The sequence below is a fragment of the Pseudoliparis swirei genome, chromosome 10 (assembly GCF_029220125.1).
Source record: "Pseudoliparis swirei isolate HS2019 ecotype Mariana Trench chromosome 10, NWPU_hadal_v1, whole genome shotgun sequence".
Classification (NCBI taxonomy): Eukaryota; Metazoa; Chordata; class Actinopteri; order Perciformes; family Liparidae; genus Pseudoliparis; species Pseudoliparis swirei.
In genome coordinates this window covers 18,152,707-18,175,315 of record NC_079397.1, presented here as the reverse complement: position 1 = coordinate 18,175,315, position 22,609 = coordinate 18,152,707, and the positions used below count along the sequence as shown (strand labels likewise).

General features: G+C 50.3%; 2 protein-coding genes across 4 annotated transcripts in view; one reads left to right on the top strand and one right to left on the bottom strand.

The window, feature by feature from the left end:
* osgep (O-sialoglycoprotein endopeptidase) overlaps positions 1 to 22,609 on the bottom strand; it is a 265,288-nt gene that overhangs the window by 196,682 nt on the left and 45,997 nt on the right. The window lies entirely within an intron of this gene.
* Positions 1 to 22,609, top strand: part of nav3 (neuron navigator 3) — a 68,294-nt gene that overhangs the window by 26,959 nt on the left and 18,726 nt on the right. Inside the window, exons 1-19 of one of the 3 annotated variants that reach the window (XM_056425152.1) lie at positions 590 to 657; positions 2,631 to 2,739; positions 4,048 to 4,281; positions 6,133 to 6,264; positions 11,587 to 11,704; positions 12,259 to 12,565; positions 12,689 to 13,415; positions 14,362 to 14,754; positions 15,362 to 15,403; positions 17,156 to 17,307; positions 17,676 to 17,870; positions 18,017 to 18,069; positions 18,314 to 18,337; positions 19,590 to 19,613; positions 19,725 to 19,802; positions 20,083 to 20,166; positions 20,628 to 20,739; positions 22,012 to 22,136; positions 22,398 to 22,421. In XM_056425152.1, the coding sequence (XP_056281127.1) occupies positions 606 to 657; positions 2,631 to 2,739; positions 4,048 to 4,281; positions 6,133 to 6,264; positions 11,587 to 11,704; positions 12,259 to 12,565; positions 12,689 to 13,415; positions 14,362 to 14,754; positions 15,362 to 15,403; positions 17,156 to 17,307; positions 17,676 to 17,870; positions 18,017 to 18,069; positions 18,314 to 18,337; positions 19,590 to 19,613; positions 19,725 to 19,802; positions 20,083 to 20,166; positions 20,628 to 20,739; positions 22,012 to 22,136; positions 22,398 to 22,421 (2,985 nt within the window). In that variant the 5' untranslated portion in view covers positions 590 to 605. Of the gene's footprint in view, positions 1 to 589; positions 658 to 2,630; positions 2,740 to 4,047; positions 4,282 to 6,132; positions 6,265 to 11,586; positions 11,705 to 12,258; positions 12,566 to 12,688; positions 13,416 to 14,361; positions 14,755 to 15,361; positions 15,404 to 17,155; positions 17,308 to 17,675; positions 17,871 to 18,016; positions 18,070 to 18,313; positions 18,338 to 19,589; positions 19,614 to 19,724; positions 19,803 to 20,082; positions 20,167 to 20,627; positions 20,740 to 22,011; positions 22,137 to 22,397; positions 22,422 to 22,609 lie in introns of those variants that run through there. The other 2 variants (XM_056425149.1, XM_056425151.1) reach the window with 2 other exon arrangements.

Below are 22,609 nucleotides of genomic sequence, written 5' to 3'. Positions count from 1 at the left end.
TCGTCTCTCTCTCCTTCCTCCTCGTCTCTCCTTCCTCCTCGTCTCTCCTTCCTCCTCCCCTCGCCGCCTCCAGGCGGACACGCTTCCTCCCGCAGAGGAAAGCCGGGCGGCGGCGATGAAGAGAGGAGCCGAGCTGTCGGTGTACCAGGGCGGCGGCCCGGCGGCCCGGCGGCCCGGCCCCGCCCCCGGCCCCTCCCCCCCGACAACCTCAACCTGCGGCTCCGGCAGCGCTCGCTCGCCAACCTCACGCTGCTGAGCGACGGCGAGCGCCGGGTGTTCTCCTTCGAGCTGGACCCGCCGCCGCTGACCCCGCCCCCCGTGCGGCGGGCGGCGGGCAGCCTGCAGGGAAGCCCCCGGAAGGAGGCGGTCCCCAGAGCCCGGTCGCTCTCCCTCACCAGGACGCTCTCTCGGTCGGAGCACTCCCTCATCCCGGCGCCGGGCGGCCTCGACGGGCGCCGTACGGCGGCGGCGGCGGGCGTGAAGACGAGGAGCCGGCGGCGGCGGGCGGGAAGAAGGGAGGCGGGGAGAAGGATGGCGGGTACTGGGCGGAGGAGGAGGTCTCGGGGGGCGGGCCTCGCGAGGGCGCCGCTCAGCTGGACCAAGAGATGATCCTCACCATGCTGGGAGACCTGGAGCAGCACGCTAAGCCCCGCCCACGTAAGTCACCACGAGCACGGGGACGACTGAGGGCGACGCACAGAGGGGACGACTGAGGGCGACGCACAGAGGGGACGACTGAGGGCGACGACTGAGGGCGACGACTGAGGGCGACGACTGAGGGCGACGACTGAGGGCGACGCACACGGCGTAAAGGAAGTGGAGGAACTCTCCTTAGGGTGACGCTCGGGTTCAGGGTGTGACGTCACAGCAGAGAAAGCTTTCACACACACACACATACAGACACACACACACTCACACACACACTCACACACACACACACACACACAGAACATTCTACACCAGTACCATCGAGAGTGTTCTGACAGGTTGCATCACCGTCTGGTACGGGAACTGCACCGCCCTGGAGCGTAGGGCACTACAGAGGGTGGTGCGGTCGGCACAGTACATCGTTGGAGGTGAGCTTCCCTCCATCCTGGACATATACACCAGGCGGTGCGTGGCCAGGGCCAAACGGATGATGAAAGACAATAACCACCCCGGCCACAAACTGTTCACCCTTCTACCGTCAGGCAGATACCGCAGTATCAAGTGCCGCACAAACAGACTGAGGGACAGCTTCTTCAGTCAGGCCATCAGGCTGCTGAACAAGGACTGAGACCCTCATTAACACTATACACCAGAACATATTCTGTGAATATCTATGGCCATGGTGTATATTTTATTACATTGTTTTATATATATATATATATTGTATATATATATTGTATGTATACACATATATATATATATTGTCTCAAAAAAGTGTATATTTTATTACATTGTTTTATATATATATATTGTCAGGATGTATATTCTATTACATTGTTTTATATATATATATATTGTTAATACTTTCTTCTTTTTTGTGTGGATATTGTATAGTTTATTCCCATTCTTATTCTTTTTTTAGTCTGCTACTGCTGTCGGGTGTTTTGCACATAAGAATTTCACAAACCGATTATACTTGTATAAAAGGGGATGTGACAATAAAAACTTGAAACTTGAAACACAGACACGCACACAGACACACACACACACACATGCCTCGGGTCGCCTCCATGCTGCATGAGGTGTCCGTGAGGCGGCGACTCAGATCTCCTCATGTCACTTTTATAATGGGATCGTAATTGGATCTTTCTGGAAGGGGCTCCGGCGAGAGGAGGAGGAGGAGGAGGAGAAGAAGAAGAAGAAGAAGAAGAAGAAGAAGAAGAAGAAGAAGAAGAAGAAGAAGAAGAAGAAGAAGAAGAAGAAGGAGGAGGAGAAGAAGAAGAAGAAAAAGGAGGAGGAAGAAAGAAGAGGAGGAGAAGAAGAAGGAGGAGGAGGAGGCGGAGGAGGAAGAAGAGGAGGAGCAGGGAAGACAAGAGAAAAGGGGGAGAAGGACTAGAGGCCGTCACGCGGCCGTGGTGTGCAGCGTCGTAGTCTCTCGCTCTGTGAGAGAGGACTCGTTCTCTCCGTCATGTTGCGTCTTCCTTTGTTCTTTTGTTCTACTTCTAGAACCTTCTCCAAGTTCCTCGTGGATCTCTAGTGACGGTCCATATAGCGCCGCTGTCTGATACGGGGGTCGGAGGTCATCTTCATCTTTCTGCTCCGCCGAGGCGTGACCTCCGTTCCCGGGTCGTGATTGAGGTCACTGTGAGTCAGACGTTGTTTGAGTCGACACGTCTTCAACCACGAGGCGGAGACAGAGGGGCGGGGCTGCAGGTCCTCCTGCGCCTTCAGACGATTCGTTGGAGTTGTAGCTCCTCCTTCCTTAACCTCCTAACATGCTGTCACCTTCCACCAATCAGATGACACGCGATCCACGGAGCAGCTTCCCACTCAGCGCCATGTTTGGGTCGTCGTCATCGCGCGTCGCTACGGAGACGATCGATGACGTGCTGCATGTCAGATGTCCTCCTCACCTCTTGTATTGTGTGTGCGTGTGTGTGTCCAGACCTCTCAGTGGTTCATGTCCTACCCCGTGTCCACAGGTGAGGACCCTGAGACCCGACGCATGAGGACGGTGAAGAACATCGCCGACCTGCGGCAGAATCTGGAAGAAACCATGTCAAGTCTCCGGGGGACACAGATCAGCCACAGGTAGGCACACCGATGGTACGACCCGATGTGTCGTGTGCACACGCTGCAGATGCCGGATTCAAGCCATCGAACCTGTCATGGCTGTCTCTTAAAACGAGCTGAACACCATCAACACCATCAACACCATGAACACTATCAACACCATGAACACCATGAACACCATCAACATCGTGAACATCATCACTGAACACCGTCAACACCGCGAACACCATGAACACCGTGAACACAATCAACACCGTCAACACCATAAACACCGTCAACACCGTGAACACCATCAACACTGAACACCATCAACACTGAACACCATCAACACCGTGAACACCAGCAACACCGTGAACACCATCAACACCATTAACACCGTGAACACAATCAACACCATGAACACCATCAACACAGTGAACACCGTCAACACCATCAACACCGTGAACACTATGAACACCGTGAACACCATCAACACCATCAACACCGTGAACACCATCAACACCGTGAACACCATCAACACCGTGAACACCATCAACACCGTGAACACCATCAACACCATCAACACTGAACACAATCAACACCATGAACACCATCAACACAGTGAACACCATCAACATCATCAACACTGAACACCATCAACACCATGAACACCATCAATACCGTGAACACCATCAACACCATGAACACCATCAACACCATGAACACCATCAACACCGTCAACACCGTGAACACCATCAACACCATGAACACCATCAACACCATGAACACCATCAACACCATCAACACCGTGAACACCATCAACACCATGAACACCGTGAACACCATCAACACCATCAACACCATGAACACCATCAACACCATGAACACCATCACTGAACACCGTCAACACCGTGAACACCATCAACACCATGAACACCATCAACACTGAACACCATCAACACCATGAACACCATCAACACCGTGAACACCATCAACACCATGAACACGTGAACACCATCAACACCATGAACACCATCAACACCATGAACACCGTCAACACCATGAACACCGTCAACACCATGAACACATCACGTGTTGACGTGTTGTGCAGTTGTTGACGTGTTGTTGACGTGTTATTGACGTGTTGACGTGTTGTGCAATTGTTGTGCAGTTGTTGACGTGTTGTTGACGTGTTGTGCAGTTATTGACGTGTTGTTGATGTGTTGTGCAGTTGTTGACGTGTTGTTGATGTGTTGTGCAGTTGTTGACGTGTTATTGACGTGTTGTTGACGTGTTGTGCAGTTGTTGATGTGTTGTTGACGTGTTGTCTCTCTTCTGTCACCACAGTACTCTAGAAACCACCTTCGACACCACGGTGACCACCGAGGTAAATGGGCGGAGCCTACCAGCCCTCGCCACACGCTCCTCCCCCATGGCCTGGCGCCTGGGCCAATCGCAAACCCCGCGCCTCCAGGCGGGCGACGCCCCCTCGCTGCCCAGCAGCTACGCCGCGCCCAGGGCGAGCACCGCGAGCGCCGGCACCACCACCGGGCGCTACAGCGGGCACTCGGACCCCTCCAGGTGTGTGTACAGCGCCCCCCTGAGGCGAGGGGGGCGGAGCCGGGGGAGAAGGGGGCGGAGCCGGGGGAGAGGGCAGGAGGAGGGCAGCAGATGGAGATGGCGGGGAGGAACGGCCGGACGGCGTTAGCTTAGCATGTTAGCGTCCTCTGACGACTAAGCCCCTCCTCTAAAGGCCCTGAGAATCACTCTCATGCATGATGAACCAAAGTTACTCACGTGACGCAACATGTTAGTAAATATGCTGCAGGAAGCCCCACAATGCAACAGCAGCGCCGTGTTGAGCCTTCAGGGCCACCGTAGGCGCATGAACATGACTGTGAGGTCACCGTCCACGCCGTTTCACTTCAATCAAACTGATTCTTTAGGATCATGCAGACAAGGGAAGAGAGTCTCAGAGTCTCCGGGGTCAACATGGGGTCAACAGGGGTCACCGGGCCTCGGCCATCTTTCTCTGAGTGTGAAGATAGGACGACCTTCTGACCTTCAGTCCCTCCGGAGGGAGAAGAACCCTTGGGTCTCATGACTAGGGTTGGGTACCGAAACCCGGTGCCAATGTTGTACCGGTTCCAATACAACCGGTATTACACGGACCGAAACGCAACGCACATTCCGGTGCTTCTTTCCGGTGCCTGAGCCAATTGAAATTGAAAAAAACTATTGTTGTGAACTTCTGTGGTGACTCCGCCCTGTCAGCAGGTGACTCCGCCCTGTCAGCAGGTTGCGAGCCTCTCATATGTAACTCTGAGAGGAGGCGTGGCCGTGTGTGACTAGTGAGCCCGTGTCGAGCACACCAGCGTCAGGCTGGGCGCGACCGTCACCGGCCCCCTGAACACGGGGAGACCGATGATGACGAGCAGCCGTGACTCAGATTAGTACCGTATCGTTGATTGCAAGTCTTGCATTCATAAAAGTAGCCCAAGAAATAATAAATTAGCCATTATAACCATGTTTAAGCTAGCTCGTAGCTAGCGCTAGCTACGAGCTACGAGCGTGACAGTCTGCTAGCAGGTGTGTTGGTGTCCAGCGATCCCGGCTGTTTACCCGGTGTTACCGGGAATATAATGACGGAGGAATAAAGACCGTGGGGCATCACTTTGTTTCAGTGGAACTCTCGCTGTCAGAAGCAAAGCTTTATGTGTCACGTGTCATCTTCAGTCCCTCTGATTGGTTGTTCTCTTTGCCCATCAACACAGTGACAGGATTAACCCTATAAGGTCTGCACATGACGATACATATCACATATAATGGAGAACATTGTGTCTGTTAACAGTCTGATATCCGTTGTTGTCGTGCTCCATGATAACGGCTTCTACAGGGAATATGGCCAAAGAGGATTTTAATGTCCTCATTGTGCGTTTTAAAAAAAAGTATCGGTTCAGGCACCGTTTAGGCACCGGTATCGTTTTAAAAGTACCGGTTTCGCACCGGTATCGGAAAAAACCCAAACGATACCCATCCCTACTCAGGAGGGTTGAGAGTTAAATTCTCTGCTGCATGAAAGTGTCGGAAGAGAAAATGTAAGAAGAACCCGTCAGAGGGAGCTGAGTCATTAGGCTCATTAGCTCAACGCTAATTAGCCCATGTCTGATCAGGCGTGTCGGGCAGGATCCCACAGACACACACACACACAGCACCCCCTGAACACTGCATGCATCAGCAGTGTCTCCTCCTCTGGTTTAGTTTCATTAATCTGTATTAATCTTTATTCATAAAAAAAAAAGGAAGAAAAAGAAAAACTTAAATAACTAGTTCTGCCACTCTGAGGCGGGTCCGTCTGATCATTCACCGCCCTGCACAGCATGCAGCGCCCTCCTGGACACGCCCCCCTCTGACCCCCTCCCCCCCTCACAGGTACCTCACCGACGGCGGCCTCCACCTGTACGAGCGGACCGCCGGCCGAGCCTCCGACGCCCCCACCGCCGCCACCGCCTCCCGAGAAGCGTCCCAGAGAGGCAGCAGAGAGGTGCAGGGCGACGTCGACAGGTGAGGATGGAGCGTCACACGGTGGGGGGGGGGGGGTTAGGGGCTGAGAAGTGGGCGGGGCTTCACAGCTGCTCTCTCTCCTGATCAGCCTGTCGCTTGGCTCTTCTCCTTTTTTCATCCTGAAACTGGCCATCTGTTTGTGTGTCTGTGTGTGTGTGTCTGTGTGTGTGTGTGTGTGAGTGTGTGTGTCTGTGTGTGTGTGTGTGTGAGTGTGTCTGTGAGTGTGTGTGTGTGTGTGTGTGTCTGTGTGTGTGTGTGTCTGTGTGTGTGTGTGTGTGTGTGTGTGTGTGTGTGTGTGTGTGTGTGTGTGTGTGTGTCTGTGTGTGTGTGTGAGTGTGTGTCTGTGTGTGTGTGTGTGTCTGTGAGTGTGTGTGTGTGTGTGTGTGTGTCTGTGTGTGTGAGTGTGTCTGTGTGTGTGTGTGTCTGTGAGTGTGTGTGTGTGTGTGTGTGTGTGTGTGAGTGTGTGTGTGTGTGTGTGTGTGTGTGAGTGTGTGTGTGTGTGTGTGTGTGAGTGTGTGTGTGTCTGTGTGTGTGTGTGTGTGTGTGTCTGTGAGTGTGTGTGTGTGTGTGTGTGTGTGTGTCTGTGTGTGTGTGTAGAAGCTGCTGGGTGTCTTAAGGTTCGAGGAGATTTAAAAGGAGGTTTTCTTGCCAGTTTTCATGTGTCTGTGTAGTTCGTCTCCGCTTAGGAAGAAAATATCTAAACATATGAGGTGCATCTAAAAAGAAAACAAGATAATGCCGATGTTGACATTAATACTGAGACAAAATGAAGCCCCCCCCCCCCCATCATCTTCTCACGATCCCCAATGTTCCTCCATTTCCTCGGTCGTTCATGTTTTGCCTCTAATAAATAATAGAGGACATTAAATGATGGAGAACGCTGTCAGATGCTGTCTTCTGTTAGCCAATCAGGAGCCTCCACCGCCTGTTTCCTTCTCCGGCTACACACGTGACACGGAGACTCACAACATGTGCATAGCGTGTGCTGAAGACGCCACACAATGGCCACGCCACGCAGCCATAGAAGAAGGTGGCAGCCACTCCCTCCATTACCCACAATGCTTCACTCTGCTGAGGTTCAAACTTGTAATCTAAGTGCTCATGCGAGACAGATGACGAGATGAATCGACCACGTGTTCCCAGAGAGAGGCGGGCCGACGTGGGGGCTCACCGCGGGGGGTTCACACCTCATGAGGGTCTCGGGAGAGCCGTGACCCCGGGAGGGGGGAGGGTTCTCGACCCCAGGGCAGAGGACCGGAGGAAGCAGGGTGGCTCCTGGAGGAGTTCTGGTCTCCTCTGGCTCTTCTTGTACGGATGGAGACGGACCGACTCCATCCTCCTCTCCTCCTGCTGTGCTGCTCGGGGTCATGAATAATGTGAACTTCTCTGAGCGTCTCCATATTATGCATGACATCACTTCCAGTCCGACGGGCTCGGCACAAAGCTCCTCCCCTCTCCGGGTCTGACCCGATTCTGCACCGCCACCCCGCTCTGATTATCCCCCGCTGCCGACCTCGTGTCTGACTGAGGGCTGACAGGCCCCTCCTGCTGGGGAGGGGGGGAGGGGAGGGAAGACGAGAGAGAGAGAGAGAGAGAGAGAGAGAGAGAGAGAGAGAGAGAGGAGAGAGAGAGAGAGAGAGAGAGAGAGAGAGAGAGAGAGAGAGAGAGAGTGAGAGAGAGAGAGAGAGAGTGAGAGAGAGAGGAGGGGGAGCCAGCAGAGCACCGGGGTGAGAGTGGAAGAGTCTCTCCTTCCCGTTCCCTCTCCAGACCCCCAGTCATCTCTCAGCCTCTCCGTCAGGTTTGACCTCCCCGGTGAGGCTCTGTGGCGAGGGGTCGAGGGGTCGAGGGGTCGGCGGCGTCCATCCCCAACGAAGCGACCTGTGGACCAGCTGGTCGGGGATTCTTTGATCTCTTTGTGTCTGAGTGGAGTCAGACTGCCTGCTGCGCTCTGATTGGCTCGTTGTGCTCGTCGAGGTGAGAACCGTGTCTCCTGAACGTTGATGTTTACCTGACAACGTGTCCACGTGTTGTTGTTTACATCTAAACATGTGTATCTAATATTGAAGTTATAGGATTGTTTATGGTATTGATACTTATTGATACATGTATCAATATATTGATACATGTTGATACATGTATCAATATGTATCTTGATACATATTGATACATGTTGATACATGTTGATACATATATCAATATGTATATTGATACATGTTGATACATATCGATACATGTTGATACATATTGATACATGTTGATACATATTGAATCCATATGTATCAATATGTATCTTGATACATGTTGATACATATCGATACATGTTGATACATATTGATACATGTTGATACATATTGATACATGTTGATACATGTTGATACATATTGATACATATTGATACATGTTGATACATGTTGATACATGTTGATACATATTGATACATGTTGATACATGTTGATACATATTGATACATATTGATACATATTGATACATGTTGATACATGTTGATACATATTGATACATGTTGATACATGTTGATACATGTTGATACATGTTGATACTAGGGCTGTGAAACGATTAACATTTTTAATCAGGTTAATCACAGGTTTCTGTGGATTAATCATGATTAATCACATATATACATTCATACACAGGGGGGCACATAACTTGCTCACCAGTGCGTGCGCCGGCATCCGAGCTCTGCGGCGCGCGACACGGAGATCGGAGTCGTGTTAACGCGACACGTAGAGACAGAATGACATGCTGCTGGTTAGAGACGACCAACAACAGACGGATTGGAAGCTCATTCTGCGCATGCGTTAAATGCGTTAAAAAAAATTAACTAATTAATCCTGTAATTTAATTAACTGAGTTAACGCGTTATTTTTCACAGCACTAGTTGATACATATTGATACATGTTGATACAGGGTGATACATATTAATGCATGTTGATACACGTTGATACATATTGATACATGTTGATACATGTTGATACACGTTGATACATATTGATACATATTGATACATGTTGATACATGTTGATACATATTGATACATGTTGATACATGTTGATACATGTTGATACATGTTGATACATATTGATACATGTTGATACAGGGTGATACATATTGATGCATGTTGATACACGTTGATACATATTGATACATGTTGATACATGTTGATACATGTTGATACACGTTGATACATATTGATACATATTGATACATGTTGATACATGTTGATACATATTGATACATGTTGATACATGTTGATACATATTGATACATATTGATACATGTTGATACATGTTGATACATGTTGATACATATTGATACAGGGTGATACATATTGATGCATGTTGATACATGTTGATACATATTGATACATGGTGATACATGTTGATACATGTTGATACACGTTGATACATATTGATACATATTGATACATGTTGATACATGTTGATACATGTTGATACATGTTGATACATATTGATACATGTTGATACATGTTGATACATGTTGATACATATTGATACATGTTGATACATATTGATACATGTTGATACATATTGATACATGTTGATACATATTGATACATATTGATACATGTTGATACATATTGATACACGTTGATACAGGGTGATACATATTGATACATGTTGATACATGTTGATACATGTTGATACATATTGATACATGTTGATACATGTTGATACATGTTGATACATGTTGATACATATTGATACACGTTGATACATATTGATACATATTGATACATATTGATACATGGTGATGCATATTGATACATATTGATACATGTTGATACACGTTGATACAGGGTGATACATGTTGATACATGTTGATACATATTGATACATGTTGATACATGTTGATACACGTTGATACATATTGATGCATATTGATACATATTGATACACGTTGATACAGGGTGATACATATTGATACATGTTGATACATGTTGATACATGTTGATAATTATTGATACATGTTGATGCATATTGATACATATTGATACACGTTGATACAGGGTGATACATATTGATACATGTTGATACATGTTGATACATGTTGATACATATTGATACATATTGATACATGTTGATACACGTTGATACATATTGATGCATATTGATACACGTTGATACAGGGTGATACATATTGATACATGTTGATACATGTTGATACATGTTGATACATGTTGATAATTATTGATACATGTTGATGCATATTGATACATATTGATACATGTTGATACACGTTGATACAGGGTGATACATATTGATACATGTTGATACACGTTGATACAGGGTGATACATATTGATACACGTTGATACATGTTGATACATATTGATACATGTTGATACATATTGATACATGTTGATACATGTTGATACATATTGATACATGTTGATGCATATTGATACATGTTGATACATGTTGATACGTATTGATACATATTGATACATGTTGATGCATGTTGATACATGTTGATACATATTGATACATATTGATACATGTTGATACATATTGATACATATTGATACATGTTGATACATGTTGATACATATTGATACATGTTGATACATATTGATACATGTTGATACATGTGGTCTCATCATGAATGCAGGCGGGTCACTCAGCGTTACATAACCTCCTTTGTGTGCTGCTAGCATCACTCGGTCCTCCGGGTCCTGGAGGAGGAACCGAGGCGATGTTCTCCGGTCGAGTGGAGCGCCCACTCTGCCCCCCCCCCACCTTAAGTAGAGAATGAGTCATCATTCCCTCGTTGCTCTCCTCTCTCTTCCTTCATGAATTATAGATGAAGATCTGTTGATGAAAGGTTGATTAAAGCTTCTGGAGTCGTTTTTAAACTCTTTGTGTATTAAACTCTTTGTGTATTAAACTCTTTGTGTTTTAAACTCTTTGTTTCCATCCGTCACAATCAGACGATCGGCTGGTTGTATGTTGTGTTAACGTGTTGTTGGTATTGATTGTCGGTGTGTGTGTGTGTGTGTGTACGTGTGTGTGTGTGTGTGCGTGTACATGTGTGTCTGCGTGTGTGCGTCTGTGTGTGTGTTGTTCATAACCTCCACAGCTAAACGATAAGATCCTTTTAATCCTTCACACACTTAGAAGTTCATTGATTGATGAGCAAATGTCTTTCCTTGGGGGGGGGGGGGGGGGCAAAGAACCTTGATATGCTTCAGTCAGCAACATTTATCAGTTGAACTGCGTGAGGAGGCGGAGCCGGTCCCGTCCTGAGGGCAGAACTAACGACCTCTTGACCTCTTGACCTCCTGCAGCTGGGACGACAGCAGCTCGGTGAGCAGCGGCCTGAGCGACACGCTGGACAACATCAGCACCGACGACCTCAACACGCCCGCCGCCGCCGGCTCGCCGCGCAAGAGCAAGGGAGCGCAGGTAAAGACACCTGCACGCAGCTGAGCGCTCTCTAGCGCCACCATCGGGTCAAAAGGCTGAACTGGACCCTAACACTTCGGTCCGTGTTGCATGTGGTGTGTTTGTAGTCGGGGTGACCTGCAGGTCGCTCTTATGATACTGAACACTTTGAGTTCCTCTACGACTCAAAACATGACGAAGAGGAACTGCTCCGAGACGTAAAGGACAGGAATAAGTCACATGGTTATAAAAAGAGTGAAACCTCCTCGTCCAATGAGGAGCGGGAAGCAGAGAAGCTCGAGGCCGTGAGCTCAGAGGAGAGAGAGGAGGGGAGGCCTCGACAGGCTGTTGCTAGGGAGACGGGCTTCAAGGTAGGCTAGCTACCGCTGTGTGTGTGTGTGTGTGTGTGTACACGGGTCCAAACCAGAGTCGATCTTGTGGATGGTTTCTTCTCTCTGCTCCGCTGCTGCAGCCTTTACATCTCGCTGTGTGTCTTCAAATATACTTTAAAACATTCAAGATGTCATTCGACCAAAAAACAATGTGAGCTCCACCCCCCCCCCCCCCCCCCCCAGTCCCAGAAGGGAAGCAGGTCCAAGCATGCAGAGCCCGAGGTGAGCAGCAGCTGGGCCGGAGCCGAGGACCTGAAGAAGGTGGAGGAGGAGCTGGAGGCGAGCATGGAGCCCGGCTCCTCCCGCTGGAAGGCCTCCTCGTCCTCCTCCTCTTCCGCTCAAGCCCAGAGTCAGTACGAGGAGGCGGGGCAGAAGGCCGCCGCACTGGCCCAGATGTCCCAGACGGGCTCGTGGAGGCGGGGCATGACGGCCCAGGTCGGCATCACGCCACCCAGGACCAAGGGAACCTCCCCGGCCCACAAGACCCCAGGTAGACACACCTGGGCCTCACTTTGATATGGATTTAGTCTTCCCGATGTGTGTGGCGTCGTCCAAGAATCCGTTGATGTTTGTTTCTCTTTGTGGTAATAAGTCTCTTTATGTCCACTGACAGGCAAAACCGATGACGCCAAAGCCTCGGAGAAGGGCAAGGCCCCTTCCAAGGGTCCGGCCGCCATCCAGCGCTCGCCCTCCGATGCCGGGAAGAGTAGCGGAGACGAAGGTAAGAAGCCTCCCTCCGGCATCGGGCGCCCAGCCACCACGGCGTCTTTTGGATACAAGAAGATCCCGGGGGCCGGCGGTACCCTCATCACCTCCAGCGGGGCCACGCTGGCCAGCGGCTCCGCCCCCCTGGGCAAGGCACCCAAATCCTCCTCCGCCGCCCTGGGCAAGGCGCCCAAATCCTCCTCCGCCGCCCTGGGCAAGGCGCCCAAATCCTCCTCCGCCGCCCTGGGCAAAGGCGCGGGCGGCGTGCGCAAGACCAGCTTGGACGGCTCGCAGCCCGAGGACGACGGCGTCCTGCTCGGCTGCAGCGGCTCCAAACTGACCCTGCAGTACCGGTCTCTGCCCAGACCGGCCAAATCCTCCAACGTGAGCGGCAAGGCGGCGGCGGCGCAAGCGGGCGCCAAGCGCAAGGACGGGAAAGCGGGCTCCGACCGCTGCAGCCCCGCCACCGCCAACCAGACGGACAAGGAGAAGGTGGCGGTGTCGGACCAGGACGCCGCCACGGCGGGACTGTCCACCTCGGCCAAGTCCAGCCCCACCTCCAGTTCAACGGGCCAATCGGGACTCAGGCAGCCCGGATCCAAGTACCCGGACATCGCCTCCCCTACGTTCCGCAGGTCAGACGCACGTTCACGCACCCGGCTTCCTCTCGGCCACCGTCCCTCGCCATGTTTATCTCTACGTGACTCAAGCATTTCATCACAAGACGTCCTCGGCTGGCAGCAGCAGGCGCATCTTGAATATGCAAGTTGAGTTTAGGTCTTGCAGTACTTAGATTGAACTTTGAATTCAGGGGATTCTGTTATTTCCCGGTACAGACTCTTCCCCAGAGTCCTGTAACAGATTGGGGGGGGGGGGGGGGCGGGGTAAACCTCGTCTGTAGTGGCAAAGTCTCGCCAGAAAATACTCCGGCAAATTTAGATATGTCTGGATGCACGAGGACGTTTAATAGATCGCATAAAGATTGATAGATCCGAGTCCACCGCCAATGGCGCCAACACATAGACGGTCCCCGGGTGTCGGTGATGAAGCTACTGCAGGTGAAACACACCTGATGGGGCGATGGCTTTTCATCCGGGTCAGGCGAACCCGGCTCGGCAGTCCCGATCCGAAAGGAGTTCCTCGCCTCGCCGATCCGACTCTTTAGAAAGCGTTCGGCAGGCCGAACATCGCCCCCCATCCGATTCACCTGCAGCTTCAGGCTTCACCTTTATATATTTTGTGTGGCTGCGATGACAGAGTGGGCCGCCTGAGGAGCTGAGACACAGATTAGGTTCTTGAGAGTCCCAGGGTTGAAGCTGTGGGGTCCGTTACTGAGATGAGGTGGATCTGACCGCCGGGGGAGTGCGCTCGCTGTCTCCACGGCGGCGTTACGAGATTCGGGGGATGCTCGAGCCGCCGTGGTTCCTCGATGCCTGTGACCAATGCAGAAATACAAATTCAAAACGTCAATGTCTTCAGCTTTCTCCGATATGAGTCCGATGTTCCGGTATGGCTCTTGCAGAGGCTCGCCCCTCGTCCCTCGAGCCTTTCTGAATGACTGCCCCCACCTCTCTACCCCAGGTTGTTTGGCACCAAAGCCAGCAGCAAGGCCAGCTCTCCGGGCACGCCCGACTCTGGCAAGTGCCCCTCAATACCGGGCAGCCCCCACGGCACGCTGGGGAGGCAGGCGAGTCTGGACTCGCCCTCCTCTGGCACGGGGAGCCTGGGCAGCGCAGAGCCGTGCAGCGACTCCCCGGCCTCCAGCCCGGCCTCCAGCCCGGCCTCTGGCCTCTCGCTGCCCTCCGGCGCTCGGCCCTGGCCGGCCTGTAGCTCGTCGGCGGGCAGCAAGGACACGCTGAGCTGCCAGAGCATGACCAGCCTGCACACCAGCTCTGAGTCCATTGATCTGCCGCTGGGCCACCACGGACCCAAGGTCACGCGAACCGGCAGTGTCAAGTCCACCCTGTCTGAGGGGTGAGTAGCAGGGGAGACGATGGGGTCGTATTCATTGTTTCATTTGAGAGCGGAGACAGCAAGTAGATCTCTTGAGGTAGAAACACGAGGACACTTCAGGAATGTTCTTAGAGAGACGACGGAGACATCGACCCGCCCAACACTCGGCATGGTTTTGGTATTATCAATATTTCTAGAGTCCAATCCTTTGACTCCTCCTCACTGACCCACCTGACACGCCAACGCCGCTGCAGTGAGGTGGACCTGGTGTTGGCTCTGGGATCATCATTTAAGACCTTCTGAGTTGTGAGTCGTGCTCCCTCGATAGATTATGACCATTCCAGACGCTCATTCCCATGAGAAGTCCTTATCGAGGTGTTTCCATTGTTTTGTCCACATCCTGTGCATGCACTGCTAGCTGAGCTGTACGACTCAGAAAATGAAACAATTGATTAATATCTAAATTGGTCTGTTTTTTATCATTGTTGTCCGTATCATTACGCCTTAGCAGTGTCTTTGTGTTTCTCCATTGTGTGTGTGTGTGTGGGTCAAAGGTCAAATTTCTTTTTTTTTCTGTGACCAAAGTCTTTTTAAAGTGTCTTATTGTGCGTCCTTTGTGTTTCTGCAGCATGCCTCTTGACAGAAACACGCTTCCCAAAAAGGGACTGAGGTACATCCCAACTCTCCTTCTCTTGTTCACCATGCACACACCAGCCCTCATCGGCATGGCAACGGGCATCCTGAGATCAAGTGTCCTTTTCATGTGGTGTTGTGTGCTTGTTGTGTGTCTGTTGTGTTGTATGTGTGGGTTACACGGTGTCATACCACCTTAAACAGGGATTCCCTTCATTTAAGGTAGTTACAATAGTTTAAAGTCATGGATACACGGTTAGTATTTAATGAATTAAAAAGAGGTTGAACCACAGGTTAGTAGATGTTGTGATGATCAGCACCATCAGCACCATGGTCCTGGACCAATCGGACCAGCTGTGAATTTGCATAATGCATTGCGTAATTCAATGCAGGAAATACATATTTTAATATATCATATTTCCAAACATGCGGCGGTCCCCCAGAGGACAAAGTGATCGTTTGTGACTTCAATACGGCGTCCACCCAAAGTCCGGATGTTGCCCCATGCTGCGGCTCTCAGGCCTCTGGTGGCTGCGGCCCACAGAACCTCCCGTCCACGTCGCATCAGAGCCGTGTTCTGGTGTCCGTTTGTGCGTCTGCTTCTGTGTGCGTCCTCATCCGGCTGCCGGCGCTTGGGAGAAGAGGCCATCAGAGCCGTTCTTCCTCAGCTTCCTTCCTTTGTAGTCGAACGGATACTTTGATTTTTAGAAGAGACGGGAATACCAAAACCCGATCATCGCCGTGGCAGAACCTCTGCAGCCAATCACACGGCGGCGTGGGGGTGAATGGTTCCTGCAGGATTCAAACCATGTGCTGCTGCCGCTCTGCCGTCGGTTCATGCCCATGAGCATGTTGAGTCTTCTGGCGTGTTGTACGTCTGTGCTCTCTCACGAGGCTCGGCGTGGTCATGGAGGGGAGGAGCCTCTGAGAAGAGACGAGAAAACTCAATTATCATCCTCAGAGGATTAAATATGGCCGACTGTCACGCCGGAGATAAGGATGTGTGTGTAGATGACTGAATGTGTGTGTGTGTGTGTAGATGACTGAATGTGTGTGTGTGTGTGTGTGGTGACTGAATGTGTGTGTGTGTGTGTGTAGATGACTGAATGTGTGTGTGTGTGTAGATGACTGAATGTGTGTGTGTGTGTGTGTGGTGACTGAATGTGTGTGTGTGTAGATGACTGAATGTGTGTGTGTGTGTGTAGATGACTGAATGTGTGTGTAGATGACTGAATGTGTGTGTGTGTGTGTGTGGTGACTGAATGTGTGTGTGTGTGTGTCGATGACTGAATGTGTGTGTGTGTAGATGACTGAATGTGTGTGTGTGTGTGTGTGTGGTGACTGAATGTGTGTGTGTGTGTGTGTAGATGACTGAATGTGTGTGTAGATGACTGAATGTGTGTGTGTGTGTGTGTGTGTAGATGACTGAATGTGTGTGTGTGTGTGTGTAGATGACTGAATGTGTGTGTGTGTGTAGATGACTGAATGTGTGTGTGTGTGTGTGTAGATGACTGAATGTGTGTGTGTGTGTGTAGATGACTGAATGTGTGTGTGTGTGTGTAGATGACTGAATGTGTGTGTGTGTGTGTGTGTGTGTGTGTGTGTGTGTGTGTAGATGACTGAATGTGTGTGTGTGTGTAGATGACTGTGTGTGTGGTGACTGAATGTGTGTGTGTGTAGATGACTGAATGTGTGTGTGTGTGTGTGTAGATGACTGAATGTGTGTCCCCTTGGACTCCACTCGTCTCATTGGCTGCTCACTGTGTGTGTGTGTGTGTGTGGCCTTCAGGTACCCTCCGTCCTCCCGCCAGGCGTCCCAGGAGGAGGGGAATGAGTGGCTGCGGTCCCATTCCACCGGCGGGCTGCAGGACACCGGCAGCCAGTCGCCACTGTCGCCTCCGCCCTGCAGCAACACGGGGAAACACCACTACTCCAGCCTGGGTGAGTCCAGAGGAACACACACACACACACCGGAGAAAGGTCATGTGACCTTTGACTCAGAGCACAAATCTAAATGAGCCCCACAGACCTCTAGTAGTCACTAGTTCAGTTATTCTGCAGGGATGATCATCCATAAACGATCATCTATCGGTTTTTTTCTTTTTTTCTCACGATTTAAAATAGTTTTTTGTAAATATCTTAATTTAAAATGTTTGTATGTTTCATGTGTGAAGCGGTGTGTGACGTCGACACAACACACTCTGAACTGAATGATCGATGCGTTCAGGTGCTCGTCTGACCCCTGGGATGTAACCGTGGGAGATATAGAGGTTATCGACTCAGATATCGTGTGTTCGGCTCCCCTACAGTGAGCCCCACCAGCACCGGCCAGTACAGCCTGCCGCCGGGCGGCACCGGCATGAGCCGCTCCAACAGCATCCCGGCCCAGGACTCCTTCGACCTGTACGGGGAGGGCCATCCACTAGGGGGCAGCGCCACCTCCCTGGAGGACCGGCCGAGGGCCATCAGCCGCTCCGGCTCCTTCAGGGACAGCACCGACGAAGGTACGGGGCCAGAAGGAGCTCCACCATGTCATGGGCTCCGGGCCGACGGCTCGGTTCTGAGTCCATACATAAGCATTTACAGGTCAAAGGTTGTAATACTGTGGGCTCACATGATTAACCCCTCGCGTCTCTCTCTCCGGTTGCAGTCCACGGCTCTTCTCTGTCTCTGGTGTCCAGCACGTCTTCGTTGTACTCAGCGGTGAGTAGAAGCTTCCTGAAGGCGTGACATCACAGCACGGCTAACGCTGCGAGAGCATGAGGATGAAACGGAGACGACCTGAAGCTCAGCCGGGGGTGGTTCTTCGGTTGTTGAAGTTCGGTTGAATTCTGTTGTGAACATTCCTTGATGTTCTCTTCGTGGCTCAATGTTCTCTTGCTCCTCTAAAAGAGGCTCGCTTGAACCCAGAGGGAATAATCTTTCTTCCTGTGATTCTTCCTTACAGACGGAGGAGAAAGCTCATTCAGAGGTGAGGAAGATGAAGTTCTGTCCGTCTGCACGTCCTCCTGAGCAGCTTCCTGCTCCACATCACACCGTCACACATCACACCGTTACACATCACACCGCTACACATCACACCGCTACACATCACACCGCTACACATCACACCGTTACACATCACACCGCTACACATCACACCGCTACACATCACACCGTTACACATCACACCGCTACACATCACATACATCACACACCGCTTACACATCACACCGCTACACATCACACCGCTACACATCACACCGCTACACATCACACGCTACACATCACACCGTACATCACCGCTACACATCACACCGTTACATGTTACACATCACACGTTACACATCACACCGCTACACATCACACCGCTACACATCACACCGCTACACATCACACCGCTACACATCACACCGCTACACATCACACGTTACACATCACACCGCTACACATCACACCGCTACACATCACACTGTTACACATCACACCATTACACGTTACACATCACACCGTTACACATCACACCATTACACATCACACCGCTACACATCACACCGCTACACATCACACGTTACACATCACACCGTTACACATCACACCGCTACACATCACACCGTTACACATCACACCATTACACATCACACCGCTACACATCACACCGTTACACATCACACCGTTACACATCACACCGTTACATGTTACACATCACACCGTTACACATCACACCGCTACACATCACACCGTTACACATCACACGTTACACATCACACCGTTACACATCACACCGCTACACATCACACCGCTACACATCACACCGTTACACATCACACCGTTACACATCACACCGTTACACATCACACCATTACACATCACACCGTTACACATCACACCGTTACACATCACACCTACATCACACGTTACATCACACACATCACATCACCGCTACACATCACACCGCTACACATCACACTGTTACACATCACACCGTTACACGTTACACATCACACATTACACATCACACGTTACACATCACACCATTACACATCACACCGCTACACATCACACCGTTACATGTTACACATCACACCGTTACACATCACACCGTTACACATCACACCGTTACACATCACACCACTACACATCACACCGCTACACATCACACCGTTACACATCACACCGCTACACATCACACACTTTGATGAGGCAACATTGTGTTAATATTTGCTCTTCTCTTTTCAATCAAGGGCCAAACCATCCAGAACTCCACGGTAACCCCTCCCGTCACACCTCACCCCCGCGTCTCGTTGCCGCTGCACAGCTTACATCACCGTGGCCGGCAGACAGTGTGACGTCTCCTCTTCCTCTCTTTCCCCAAACAGCAAATCAGAAAGCTCCGCCGGGAGCTGGACGCGTCGCAGGAGAAGGTGGCGACCCTGACGTCCCAGCTGTCTGCCAACGTGAGTGTTGACGGCTGCTCTGCACGACTTCTGTCGGGGGCGCCGACGCTCTGGAAGGAATCTGAATCCTTCAGACGCCCTCTAGTTCCTCATATCCGTATCTGTGTGTATGTGTGTGTGTGTGTGTGTGTGGCCTCACAGGTGTCTCAGAGCATGAGCTGCAGTAATAAACCCCCTTAATGACCTGTGTGTGTTGTGTAGGTTCTGGTTCTTTAGTGTTCACGTTGACATACAACAGCTGTTCTCTGTGACTCACCTGTGTCTCTCTGGGCGTCTGCAGGCTCACCTGGTGGCGGCCTTCGAGAAGAGCCTGAGTCACATGACCTGCCGCCTGCAGAGCCTCACCATGACGGCCGAACAAAAGGTAGCAGAGCTGGTTCTGATGGTTCTGAGAGGAGAGACCGGACCACCCGGTGGCTCTGTCTGTAGCTTCTGCCTAATAGTCTTATTATTGTCTAATAGTCTTATTATTGCCATTTTTATGATACTCATATCCTGCTCATATCCTGTCAGCCTAAATACGTTTATTTATTATTTTTTAACAAAGTTAAATGTAATTTCACAAGTTTTAAAAAGTGCCCTGCAGGGAGACTCTCTCATTCCCTCGCCATGGCAACACCACGTCCACGACTTGGTCTCCACACACTCATCCAGACGAAGAAGATCTGAACACCTCTCTCTCTCTCTCTCTCTCTCTCTCTCTCTCTCTCTCTCTCTCTCTCTCTCTCTCTCTCTCTCTCTCTCTCTCTCTCTCTCTCTCCCTCTGTCTCTCTCTCTCTCCCTCTGTCTCTCTCGCTCTCCCTCTCCCTCTCTCTCCCTCTCCAGGAAACGGAGTTGGTTGAGTTGAGGGAAACCATCGAGGGGCTGAAGACCCAGAACACCGACGCGCAGACCGCCATCCAGGTGGCGCTCAACGGCCCGGACCACCTGCACAAAGGTAACGGGGGGGCAGCATGAGCCAGCAGGTTAATACCCATGAGGCCTGAGGGCCCCGGGGGGGGGGGGGGGCAAGACCCTCGTACATGAAGTGGTGTGTGCGTATGTCAGTTTTGGGAAGCCTTAAATAATCCTATAAGACAACCTGAATCACTTTATGGCATCATGGCCCCCTCTTATAATAATAATAATAATAATCATTTATTTTATATAGCGCTTCTCAAGACACTCGAAGTCGCTTTACAATTCAGAGTCCAGTAGTCACACACAGTCATACCGGTGGTGGTAAGCTATATCAGTAGCCACAGCTGCCCTGGGGCAGACTGACGGAAGCGTGGCAGCCAATCAGCGACTACGGCCCCTCCGACCACCACCAACATTCATTCACATCCATACGAACCGGGGTGAGGCTGCGGTGCATGTTTTAAAGGGCCGGTGTACCTGAAACATATAAACGTATATACTGCCAACGTATAGTTAAATAACTCTCTTTGCATGTGATTCTTGTTAATTTGAGTGTAGACATATTGTGCATGAGAACATTTCTCGTAATACTATAACATAAATCCATTTCATTTGAAACCTTCAAAATAATAGCACACAATATATTTTTCGTAAGTTTCTTGAACAAAAGTTATCGCGTGTCTTTTCAAGTCGTCGGGGCCACGTAAAATGACGCGGCGGGCCGAATTTAGCCCGCGGGCCTCGTGTTTGACACCTCTGATTTAAAGTATCAAAACTCTTCAGAGTCAGTTCCTTGAGACGAGCTGACCTGACATGTCTGAACCATGAAGATATGCTAAGTTATATTCTTATTTATTCAACTAGAGCACAGGTGTCAAACACAAGCCCACGACATTTTATGTGGCCCCTGACGACGTTTAAAAAAAATCCTGTGCTTTTATTTTGAAAGTATCAAATTAAATGGATTTACGTTTTAATATTCGAGAAATATTCTTATGTACAATATTTCTACACTCAAATAAACAATAATCAAATGCAAAGAGAGTTATTTAACAATATATTCGGGAGTAGTTTATAGAGTATTTCAGGTACACCGGCCCTTTAAGAGGCGGCCATGATGCTGATGTGGCCCACGGTGAACACGAGTTTGACGCCCCTGAACTAGAGGCTACAAATGAACCTGAGCATGCTGGAGGGGGGTCCGTGTCACCGGCTGCTGTCTAGCGGCCGTGCTCAGAGAGGCGGGTCCATGGACCGCGGCCTGGTGACCCGTCTTCTGAGGACGGTTCTGGTTCTGGTTCCCTTGCAGAGCTGCGGATCCGCCGGCAGCACTCGTCAGAGAGCATGTCCAGCATCAACAGCGCGGCCAGCCACTCCAGCATGGGCAGCCTGGGCAAGGACGCCGAGGACAAGAAGAAGAAGAAGAAGAGCTGGGTAGGTTAATAATACATGAATAAATAATCACATCTAAACACTGAATTATTCAGTTGATGTATTTGTAATCCGCTCTTAAAGGGTTAAATGTCTCTGTGGAATGAAGCTGATTTAAAGAGCTTCAGTCATCTTTATTGATCTACCATGACATCACCCGGTGAGGAGGTGATGACGTCATCGCTAGACGTCTGAGTGTCTGGGCAGAACTGAGCATGCTCAGAGTGGGCGTGGCTTAACTTTACGTGTGTTCTGCATCTCCAGGTGGCCGACTCCATCCCGGCTCAGGTCAGTGGCTCCCAGTGTCCTCTGTGTGTGTGTGTGTGTGTGTGTGTGTGTGTCTCTGTGTGTGTGTGTGTGATGTGTGTGTGTGTGTGTGTGTGTGTGTGTGTGTGTGTGTGTGTGTGTGTGTGTGTGTGTGTGTGTGTATGTGTGTGTGTGTGTGTTTGGTGTGTGTGTGGTGTGTGTGTGTGTGT